A 12,318-nucleotide genomic window follows, 5' to 3' on the forward strand; every position below is an offset into this window, starting at 1 on the left:
AATCTACAATAGTTTTAAATTATCTATAAGACACATGCATACACACTTGTTCACACCATGTCTTATTGTCACATTATTGATGAGTGGAAGAATGTAAAAGAGTTGGGCATGCTTTCATTTCATGGTATGCAGTATGTGAGAACACAACACAAATTAGTTGATTTTCATGGTTCTATTACTCTTTTGCGTTTATTTTTGTTTTCATGATTAAATAAAAATAAATATTACTTGAGAATGCTACAAAAGTGCAGTAAAGCTACTAAGCTAATTTTTAATATCTCAAAATGTATATGTTTCTTTACTCTAATTTAGTTTACTTTTTTTTTAAAAAAATATGTGCAACATTTTCCAAAATCGTCTTACATAAAATATCACAAAATAACTCGTGCATTGCACGGACAATTTACTAGTCTTCTAAATAACAGGTGCATTTACTAAACCAATGATTGTGTTTGCTTAAATACTATCTTCTATTATGTTTTTTTATCATGGAAATGAGATTAATATATATATTTTTTTAGAATTTTAACCTATGGCGTCTGCTCTTGATAATAGTTCTTTATCATTAGACCAAGATATCAATCAGTTTTTGGAGTAGGTGAAATTGAATCTCACATCTCTTATTCAACCATTAAAGACTTTATCGGAAGTACAATAACCAAATTTATGCACAAACACCCTAGGTACATACACAAACACACATTGGCCTAGTCATATATATCGAGTAGAATTTATCAAAAAAATTATAAGAGTAGGTGCATGTTTAGGCATCAACAAAATAGGTAGAGGATGGCCTAAAAAAAAATAGAAGATGAATTAGAAATCTTTCTAAGCAACTAGCTAGATATGACTACCAATTGCTACAATATTTTGATGTCTGTTATATATTGTTATTGGGCAGGGACCACATTGGTACACGTGAGTTTGAATAATAACTTGTGGCCAATCCTCTTCTCTCTGCCACTGAAACTTGAGTAAGATCCAGCTTGGTTAACCTTCCCAGCCAAGAGTATTAATATTAAATAGTGTTTGTTGCACATAAGTAGTTTTATCCACACACACACACACACACAAATTGTTTTACACGCACCTAAAAAGCAAACTGAAGTCACGAATTTTTTTTTTTTTTTTTCTTTTCTCTTTGTATTTCACAATAACCATAAATTGAAATGTCAGTTTGTCAGTAAACTTATTTTGTTAATGTACAGTTTTTTTTAAAAGTACCTTTTTCAATTCTAAGTATATTTTAATTTACATTTAAACAAAATGAAAACCTAAATAAACTAACGTCAAAATGGACACTTATGTGATGTGGGTCTGTATGTCATTGTTTTGTTCGCATTAATATAAAATATTATGTATTGACTAAACTTAGTGAGGTTATGCAATTCAGGTTCTCTTGGATTCAACAAGGAAATTTTGTAGTTTCTATCAAAACTCAAAATAGGGATGCAAGTCCTTTATACACATATATATATATATATATATATATATCTTAGTACAAAGATAACTTTTAGTGCTCTTTTCAATCAGATTTGTAGTTTCTATCAAAACTCAAAATAGGGATGCAAGTCCTTTATACACATATATATATATATATATATATATATCTTAGTACAAAGATAACTTTTAGTGCTCTTTTCAATCAGTTTACATGATTTGAAGTGGATTGATGAAATACTCTTCTCGAACAACTTTATTAATTCTTTCTTTATGATAAAACTTCTAACTTCAATGGACTCCATTCTGTACGTCAATATTCCTTACTGGTCCCTTGAACCATTTCCTTGCATCCAAGAACCACCAAAGCAGTATGAGTGTCAATGCTACAGAGATGGCTATAGGTGCATAGTTGAAAGTATCCCATCGGAGAGGGTAAAGAGTTGGTAATAGAAAAGCTGCGCAGGTATAACATATATATATGAAAGATATCAAGCAAACTGGCTTGCTTGCTCTACCCAAATAGAAGGGACCTGGTGTAAAATGCTTCTCATCCATGACCAGCCTTGCGAAAATCGGGACAGCATAGCTACCCACCCATCCAACTGTACTAATTGAGAGGATGGCAGTGAAAATCACATTGAGTTTCAAGATGGGAAGTCCTAAGATAATGGAAATGGCCGCACATAACCACACCGCATTTGTTGGATTCTTGTACTTTGGATGTAGTTTTGTCCAGATTGGTGAAAATGGAATTCCTCCATCCCTTGATAGAGCATAAACCTAGGGAGTAGAAAATATACATGCATTGAAATTTTTAGCGGAGGTTATGGATTGCGATAAAAAAAAAAAAAGCCAATCAAACAAAAATTGAACACTGTGATATTGTCAATTTTATTACTAAAGGCTAACTAACTGATTTGATAATGAAAGAAATTGGTTCAATTCAATAGCATCAGTACGTAAGATTTATATAATAAAATTTATAATATCTCCAAGATCACTCTTATTGTTATAAAATTATAATAGTTGAACTAGGAAACAACCAAAGACACAGATTTTCAGTTTTGCTTACTACTCTAGCAGCACCGGTAATGACTGAGAGCCCACAAAAGAAGAAGGTTCCCCAAATGATACAGAGGATAATTATGGCTCCTGTGCCACTATGATACCTTTGATTAAACACATCATATATTATTTGTGCTGGTACAAGTGCACCAGCTGTCTCATTGTTTGTGTTAAATAAATTGGCTGGATCCTGCAGTAACAACATTGTCTAATGTCAAACCTAATGGTCGAGCGAATGAAATTCTGAAACAAAAGCCAGACTCTTCATACTAATCATATATACCTGGATGCAGAAAGTTAGAGCTAAGATATAAGCCCATCCAAATGTTGAAATGATTCCTATACAAGAAAGAATGGCCATAGGACCTGTTCTGTCAGCGCCTTTTGTTTCCTCAGTTAGATGAGCTGCAGTGTCGTAGCCATACAAGCAGTACTGGCTTAGAAGTACTGATAAAATTATTGCGTAAGGTTTACTATGTATTCCAGTTGCCTCAGGAGATGTTTCAAAATGAGTAAACACATATGATGCTGATTGTGTTGAGGTTGATATAAGTGGAAGACCTATAATTACAACGAATCCGCCTATTACCTGCATTCTCTCATGACATGTCAATTAAAAGAAGTAAATTGATCTACATGGATTAGTATACTCTAGAGTTTTCAAAATTTTATTTTTTCAATTTAAATTGAGTAAATTGGATTTTTCCATATCATTAATAATTCTAGAAAAAGATACCAAATATGATGACAATTAATATTTTTTAAATATTGATGATGTGGTAAAATTTAATCCACTCATTTCAAGATAAATGAATAGAATTTTAAAAACTCTAAAATAAGTTATACTAAGAAAGCTAAAGGATCTTAATCCAATCTTCCTATATATATATATATATTGCTATGCAAAAGTTGGACAAATTCTTAAGTATTTGCAGAATATAGTAAAATGGTGCTCCAATTACTCTAAATGTTGAAGTTAAGAATCTTTACTACTTAATCATAATTCATAGAGGTTATCATCATTTTCCAAATTTATAGGAAACAAGCATATTAGCATGAGACGTGTGCACAAAGATGAAGAGGTTTTAATTCATTGCTTCTATTTTAAAAAATCTAGAGTAATCGTCGGAGCTAGGGACTGAGTTAGACTTCGAACCTGGGTTGGGGGGGGGGGGGGGGGGAGCTTAATGTNTAGCATCAGTACGTAAGATTTATATAATAAAATTTATAATATCTCCAAGATCACTCTTATTGTTATAAAATTATAATAGTTGAACTAGGAAACAACCAAAGACACAGATTTTCAGTTTTGCTTACTACTCTAGCAGCACCGGTAATGACTGAGAGCCCACAAAAGAAGAAGGTTCCCCAAATGATACAGAGGATAATTATGGCTCCTGTGCCACTATGATACCTTTGATTAAACACATCATATATTATTTGTGCTGGTACAAGTGCACCAGCTGTCTCATTGTTTGTGTTAAATAAATTGGCTGGATCCTGCAGTAACAACATTGTCTAATGTCAAACCTAATGGTCGAGCGAATGAAATTCTGAAACAAAAGCCAGATTCTTCATACTAATCATATATACCTGGATGCAGAAAGTTAGAGCTAAGATATAAGCCCATCCAAATGTTGAAATGATTCCTATACAAGAAAGAATGGCCATAGGACCTGTTCTGTCAGCGCCTTTTGTTTCCTCAGTTAGATGAGCTGCAGTGTCGTAGCCATACAAGCAGTACTGGCTTAGAAGTACTGATAAAATTATTGCGTAAGGTTTACTATGTATTCCAGTTGCCTCAGGAGATGTTTCAAAATGAGTAAACACATATGATGCTGATTGTGTTGAGGTTGATATAAGTGGAAGACCTATAATTACAACGAATCCGCCTATTACCTGCATTCTCTCATGACATGTCAATTAAAAGAAGTAAATTGATCTACATGGATTAGTATACTCTAGAGTTTTCAAAATTTTATTTTTTCAATTTAAATTGAGTAAATTGGATTTTTCCATATCATTAATAATTCTAGAAAAAGATACCAAATATGATGACAATTAATATTTTTTAAATATTGATGATGTGGTAAAATTTAATCCACTCATTTCAAGATAAATGAATAGAATTTTAAAAACTCTAAAATAAGTTATACTAAGAAAGCTAAAGGATCTTAATCCAATCTTCCTATATATATATATATATTGCTATGCAAAAGTTGGACAAATTCTTAAGTATTTGCAGAATATAATAAAATGGTGCTCCAATTACTCTAAACGTTGAAGTTAAGAATCTTTACTACTTAATCATAATTCATAGAGGTTATCATCATTTTCCAAATTTATAGGAAACAAGCATATTAGCATGAGACGTGTGCACAAAGATGAAGAGGTTTTAATTCATTGCTTCTATTTAAAAAAATCTAGAGTAATTGTCAGAGCTAGGGACTGAATTAGACTTCGAACCTGGGAGGGGGGGGGGGAAGCTTAATGTAAGCTTATCGAATTTTATCATGTTCATTAACATCATAATCTCATATTTGCAAATGCAATCCAAAATCACACTACAATATATAAACTAATACCAATTTCATTGTTGGTGATTTTTCAAGATTTTATTTTAAGATTTTCAAACATTAGGACATCAACACTAATCCCTAAAATTATTAGTTTATGAATTATTTATAACTTCTCTTTGAATAATGCTAAGAACACCCGAATCCACAACATTTTCCACGAAATTAATCCCAAACATAAACCCAAATAAACATGCCCATAGAACATAACAAATTTAATGTTAATAATTTATTGATAATAAAGTCACAACAATATTAATATTAACAATTCATTACAAAGTTTCTCAAAAAAAAAAAAATCATTACAAAACATTAAATAAACAACTTTTCTATTGTTCTAAGACCACAAAAGTCAAACAAACAACCAATTTCTTTTCTTTTTTTAATTTTTTTCCCTCTTCTTATTAGTCTCTATAGCACTACCCAGTACTCTAGTCCTCTAATGATAGCCACAAGTTTTTTTATTAAAAACCTTTTCTTTTCTTTTTTGGCCTAAATATTAGAGGCCACACCTTTATACTTGAAAATTGAGAAATATCAGTTACTACCTGCATCATTACTAGTTCTATACTTTATCGCTGCATACAAGCAAAGAGAGAAGAAAGAGTTGGGAATTTAAAAAATAATTTTGTTAAATTTTAAATATATAAATAAATAACTGAAAAAAAAAAAAGAAAAAGAAAAAAGAAAGAGCTAAAAGCTAAAAATTTTGGCAAACAGACACAATATTCACAAAAGTCAGAAGACCCTTTCAAACTCTGCCACCAGTCAAGTCAAGAAAGCTGCCGGCCAGGACTACTTGTTTTTTCCCACCATGATGTGAGCAGAATTATAGTATATACTATTATAAAAACAGTGAATCTGAGTAACATTAGAGAAGAAACTAAAAAAAAGAAGAAGACAATGATGCATACTGGAAATGATGAGCATATCTCAGCCATGGCGAATCCAACAAACCAGGTGAAGAATGTGACCACAACGTAACCCCATATCAAGCTTGCAGGGCCTGCATAAAGTAGGCTTGGTCCGTACAGTGGTGTTCCAACAAAAAAAGCCATGGCCGAAAAAGTTATTGCGAATGTCTTGAATAAACTCTGCAATTTCCAAAAGAGGAGAGGAAATTTTCTCATCTCGATGGTTCCATACATATTATTCAGAAAACCCCATCAACATTTATGTAATATCAAATAAAAAGTTTCTGGATGTCCTTAATTCAAAACACATCAATTAGAATTCCAAGATTTTTTGTTTAAATACATATATATATATATATAACACATATAACCAAAAGTATCATATATGTACCATTTCTCTTCTGAGTTCTTGCTTGTATCCAAGCTCGTTTAGACGCTTCTCTCCAGAATCAACTTCCATAGCTCTTGGATTCACTCCAACATCTACCTCTCTAAAAGCCATATGCGTATCTATAAATTGTATAACTGCGAAAACATATATAAAGATGAAGGGAGAAGTAGAACTGTCATGCATATTTTAAGTTCTTGAATTTTATATTATACTATTATGTCAATTCACAATTCACGTGGTCAAACTAAATTTCTACAAGCCTCTATAACTTTTTAATATTAACTTCGACCCCTACTCTAAACAAAAGTATCAGTGGGTGCCACAAAGTTTCTAAATTCTCTTAGCAGCCCTTCTCTTGTTAAATTATTCTGTAGAAAGACAAATGTCTGAATACGGCTACACAAACCTAAGAACGGTTGCATTAGTGACCAAAGACTGGCTAATATGGCTGAAGACCGGGTACAATAGCTTGAGGAAAATCGGCTTATAATCAAATGTAAGCTTCAAATCATCATGACGCATGTGAGTGAGTTGACAAATTTCGCATAGATTAAACTAAAAAAGAATAAGAAATGGGCCAATTTTTGTGACTTGGGAGCCTTATATGAGAAAACATGCATACCCCAAAATTAATTAGAATCTACCCAAGAAACGGAGTTAAGATACAAATAAGTGAAAAGTGTCAACCTTGGTCAACGAATAGATTTGCAGTTCGAATCGGATCTAACTTACAGATTGGGCTCAGGTCGGGTCAATCTTAATCGATGCTGATGTGGCACTGGATGCTGATGTGGCAGGCACCGACGTGGGACTTAGTCCCTATAAGGTTTGACATGGGGAAAGATGAGACAGATAAGGTGGCAAGTATGTGACGTGGCACGATTAAAGAGATACATACGGCACAAATTGAGAGGGGATGAACTTGCAAGTGTGAGAGGCTTATGGCGAGCGTGAAGCACTTTGCTAGCTTCATGCGGCACAGGAAAGACTGAGGCGCATGGAGTCCTGGTTTGGGCTAAATTTTGAGACATCTTGTAAATGACTTCAGCTTTTTCGCGTAACAAGAATGATAGTTGAGGGTGCAAAACATGTATTTAAAAAATTTACAGTACAAAGTATAATTTGGGATATAATTTAAGGTGGTAAAATCTAATTTTTTCCGATTATTTGGAGAAAAAAATGTTAAAAATATTGTAAATTTTACCATTAAAAATTACAAATTAATGTGGCAATAATATAATTAGTATCACTTAAACATGATAATAAATGAATATTTGAATTACTTTTTCGTGATTAATGAATGTTCAATTTGTAAGGTGTTTAGTAAAGTATTTCAAGCATCACTCGGGGAAACAAACCAAATAGCTCATCTAGTCCTCCAATCCAATCCAATCCAAAATAAATCAATGGACCAAATTCCAAAACGCACAAAACTAAACCCACCTGTAGTGTACACCTTGGGCTAATAGCACTATTTGCCAAAGTATGTAGTAATATATCATTGTCCACGAAATATTTTGGAAAATTTCACTGTTTTAAAACTCGAGTTTAAAAAGCTCGAATTCTATATGTAACTCGAGTTTACAGAAATTGAGTTTCATAAAAAATTGTGCCACGGTGGCATCCGATGATCTAGAATTAAGAATTAAAATGTCTACCAGAATCATTGCAGGTATTCTCTCTTGCCTTTTCCATACCCTCCAAATATTTTCTATATAATTAATGCAAGATACTATTTCATGAAATATGGCATCCTTTTTTCTTTTTTGGTGGCCTTTGAAACTTAGATCTCTAAAGAGCAGGAAGTTATGGGTAGACAATAGAACAAGCATGGTTAATCCTGTCAATAATGTTATGTGGTGAAGAGTGCACCTTATTAAAATTGTTGCTGCACATTATGATTTAAAAAAGGATTTTTGGATTTGGGGATGCAGTGACATGAAATTTTTTTATTGATGGTTTTCTTAGCATTTGAAAACACAGTAATTGTGATTCCATTCAATAATTGTGGCTCATCCTTGGTAGGTAAAAGTCACTGTAATTTGTACTACAGGGGAGTGATTCCATTCATTAATTCAAAACTCGATTTCAACGAAATTGAGTTCCACGTTAATATTTATATAGAACTCGATTTCTCTAGATTCAAGTTCCATGTTAATATTTAAACAGAACTTAATTTCAGTGCATTCGAGTTTCACATTACACAAAACACAAGTTTTATAAACTCGAGCTTAACGTGGCATTTTTAACTCTAAATTTTAGATTATTGGGTGCCACCATGGTATCTTTTTTTTATTTTTTTTATATAGAATTTGATTTATGTGAACTCAAGTTACATGTAGAACTCAATTTTCTTAAACTCAAGTTTCAAAATAGTGGTATTCTCCAAAATATTTTGCAAATAATGATATATTACTACATATTTTGTTAAATAGTGTTATTTGGCCATTTTGGTCTGCTTACTTGTGATGTTGCAGAAGCTACCAAAAAAAAAAAAAAAACAAACACATTGCTTTCTAAATGGAAAAAAGAAACTAAACATATTAGCTTCTAAATGAAAATCTCGAATCCACAAGAGATACCTTAAATCCACAAAGTGATTGGGTTCTGGAACCCAACAAAGAGAAATAGACAAAGTCTGTATTTCTTATAAATCTGAAAACTGAACTACCCTAGGGCCTACAATATGTTTAAATAGTAAAAAGAAACCTTAAGGCGGCTAGGAAAATACCCAAAAACCCTAATTCGCACTAATCACGTCATAAGGTGGCAAAATAGTTTTTTTTTTTTTTTTTGCCAAAAATAGCAAAATTGAAATAATTGTAGAAATTGAAAATATTGTCTCTAAGAGATGTCCCAAAACACACTGAACCTTATTCTAATTTTTAAGCTAAAATTTATAAGGAAAAACAAATATTATTATAAATAGCAAAAAACACCATTTCGAGGCCATAATGAAGGAATTTTCCTAAATTTAGGCTACGCTTGATACTTAAGTCTAGATCAAAATGTCGTTTTCCTTCAACCTACCAAATTTCATGCAATTCTGACACTATTACCCCGATGGCCTCTACTAGCACCCCCTTGATCTTGTGCCATGACTTTCAGCACCCTTGTTGCTCCAGGAAGGCTTGTACTGTCTATTCTATGTCACCTTACTTCTCGTGTATTTTCCAATGACCACAATAATAGCTCCACATGAACATAATAGCTAGATTCAACAAGGAAATTTTGTAGTTTCTATCAAAAGTGGAAATAGGGATGTATTTATACGTATATATATCCTATGACAAAGATAACTTTTAGGGGACGTTTGGTTCGCTGTGGTGTGCACTTGATGTGATGCACATCACAGTAATGTGACATTAAGGTGTTTGGTTCACCTAATTTTTTTTAACATCAAGGTAATGCAAGATTACAAAATACATCACATTACCTTAATCACATCACCTTCTTAAATGAGAGTAATCTTACATTACCTATTGTGGGAGAATATAATAATTTAGCACGTATCCAAAAAAAAATAGCAATTGACAAAACTACCCTTACTAATAAATTTTATTTACAAAATTATCCTAATATAAATTTATCAAACCCCAGCCTCCTCTCCCTCATAAAACTCCAACCTCCCTCTCTCATATCAAATTCAAATCCTAGCCTTCCTGTCATCCCATTCAAAGTTAAAACCCTAGCTCTTCTCTCTTTAGATCAATCCATGGCCATTTCTCTCTCTCTGCCCCATCCATCACAGACCACCATGGACGATTTCAGTCCCCCCTTCTCTCTCTCTCTCTCTCTAGCTTTGTGAATTTAAATCCCTTTCTTTCTTCCTATTTGTTGGTGCTAGGAATTAAGATGAAGAGATCGCTAAATCGAAGCTAAAATCTTAAGATTTATGGTGGTGCAGGTGTAGGCCCATGGAGGAAGTGATGAATAAGTTGGTTAGGGGCATTGAGATCCCATGCAATACCTAAGGTATTGCATGGGGTGCAATAGTTTCAACCTTAACCCTTACTTTAATCTAATGGATATAAATATGACACATCATAGAGCCATGTCACCGATCCACGTGACACCTTCACCCATTTCTGTACTCTTTTCTCAACACCTGTTAGCTTCCTCAAATTTCAAAAACTCTCTCTCCATCTCTCTCTCTTCCATCAAATCTTTTTGTAGGACTCTATGGCTAAATCTCCATAGACTCCATGGCTCAATCTCCATGGCTATAGCTAGCAGCCACCGCGTTCTGCTCCACCAGTTCTCGCAATGGTTCCGGTAAAGTTCCTCTGTCTCTCTAATTGGTACTTCAGGAATTTTTTTTTTTTTTTTTTTTTTTAATGGTTGGGGGATCTTATTGTTTGACTGGAGAGTTTTTTTTTTTTAATTTTTAAAAAATTAGGTTTGTTTGATTTTGCTTAAAAAATCCACCTTTGATACTATCAATTATGACCCATAATTTGCTAAAAAATAGCCATTCATTTTTACTAATCTAGTTTTTTGGTTTCATTCTAGAAACTCAAAGGAGAGACCCACTCTTGGGTAAGACATGTTCTCGAATTTTTTTCCCATTTAACTTTAAATTTCTTAGAATTTCGTTAGTGGGCACGTTGGCAAAACATAGTTGGAAAATAGCATCTTGAGTTTTAAACACTCAAGTTCAGGTGGAACTCAAGTCTTAAATCCTTGATTTCCAAAGCTAGGAAACAGCTAATGAGGACAATTTTCCACATGGAACTTGACTTTTAGACACTTGAGTTCTGTTTCTTTGTTTACTCCTTTCTTCCTTCGTTCTCCCTGTTCATCCTTTTCTTCTTATACCTCACCCATGGATTCATCAAATCTCGACACCGAAGCAACAACCCAAACCCATGGATTCACAATATCTTGGCACTAGCAAAAACCCAAACCTAAAAATCACGATCTCGGCACCGGAGCAGCTCCCTAAGCTTGGGTTTGTTGATCTCAGCACCAGAGCGGCTTGGGTTTGTTGATCTTGGCACTGAAGCGCGCTTGGGTTTGTTGATCTTGGCACTGAAGCGCGCTTGGGTTTGATGTTCATGTCTGGTATTTTTGCTTGGTTTTGTTGTTTTCTAGGTTTGTTGTCTTCGAAAGTGGGTTTAGGGTTTTGAGAGTTAGAGAAATTGTTAGGGAACAAGGCGAAAGGGAAAACAGAGAAGGAAAAAACGGAACTCGAGTGTCTAAAACTCGATTTCCACATGGATTTTAGACTCCACCTCAGCTGTGCGAGCACATAGAACTCAAGTCTTTTAGGCTCAAGTTATTATAGTGAACTCAAGTCTAAGAGAGTCGAGATGCTATTTTACTAAATTTTTCTAACGCATACTAACTAACGCTCTCCCAAATGCATGCTAGTTGGAAAATTACCTCACGTGTTCTCTATTTTTATGTTTTGTATGATTTGACTTTTTCTTTGTATTTTTTGGAATATGCTTTGATTATGCATCTGAAACATAGATCAATCTAACTAATGAAATACTGTAAGTTTTACGTTTCCACTTTGTAAATATTGACAAGAAAAAGTAAGGAGAAAGGTAAGACGCATTCTCTGTTTTTATGTGTTGTATAATCTGATTTGTTCTTTGTAATTTTGGAATATGGGTTTTTATGAGTTTGCATTTCAAGGTACTAGCTTTTATTGTGTAATATTGTCTTTAAACTGTCCTTTTGATGCTGTAAAAACTGTAGGGAAAATAAAGGAAATAAAAGGTTGAAGTAGATTAAAATGATGGGTTTTTGGTTTTATGTTGTTTTGGGTTCTGGGATTTGATGAAAATTAAGAACAAATAACAATGTGGGCTGTCTGTACTATGCTCTCTAGAGGGTTTTTTTTTTTTTTTTTTTTTGGTAGTTAAAGATAATTGCTTTTTATTGTGTAATATTGGCTTTTTTTAGTGTCTTTTTGGATGCT

At 33.2% G+C, this 12,318-nt stretch overlaps 1 protein-coding gene across 1 annotated transcript; it reads right to left on the reverse strand.

Moving 5' to 3' along the window:
* Window positions 1-1,587: 1,587 nt before the first annotated feature.
* On the reverse strand, window positions 1,588-6,535 carry LOC111986350 (amino-acid permease BAT1 homolog). Its single transcript, XM_065780884.1, has 5 exons — window positions 6,390-6,535; window positions 5,999-6,178; window positions 2,792-3,115; window positions 2,516-2,698; window positions 1,588-2,223 (listed from the first exon to the last, which is right to left on the reverse strand). Exons 1-5 carry the CDS (start codon window positions 6,498-6,500, stop codon window positions 1,732-1,734), a joined length of 1,290 nt encoding a protein of 429 aa, XP_065636956.1. The 5' UTR covers window positions 6,501-6,535; the 3' UTR covers window positions 1,588-1,731.
* Between the last annotated feature and the right edge of the window lie 5,783 nt (window positions 6,536-12,318).

This window comes from Quercus suber, unplaced genomic scaffold (assembly GCF_002906115.3).
Source record: "Quercus suber isolate HL8 unplaced genomic scaffold, Cork oak 2.0 scaffold_249, whole genome shotgun sequence".
NCBI lineage: Eukaryota > Viridiplantae > Streptophyta > Magnoliopsida > Fagales > Fagaceae > Quercus > Quercus suber.

Excerpts from the sequence above, each read along its gene's own strand:
- LOC111986350 (XM_065780884.1), bottom strand. The coding sequence starts at position 6,500 with ATGGCTTTTAGAGAGGTAGATGTTGGAGTGAATCCAAGAGCTATGGAA. Across the intron at positions 6,179-6,389 it reads AAGAACTCAGAAGAGAAATG|AGTTTATTCAAGACATTCGC; the intron begins GTACATATATGA and ends TGGAAATTGCAG. Across the intron at positions 3,116-5,998 it reads AGATATGCTCATCATTTCCA|TGTCATGAGAGAATGCAGGT; the intron begins GTATGCATCATT and ends TTTTAATTGACA.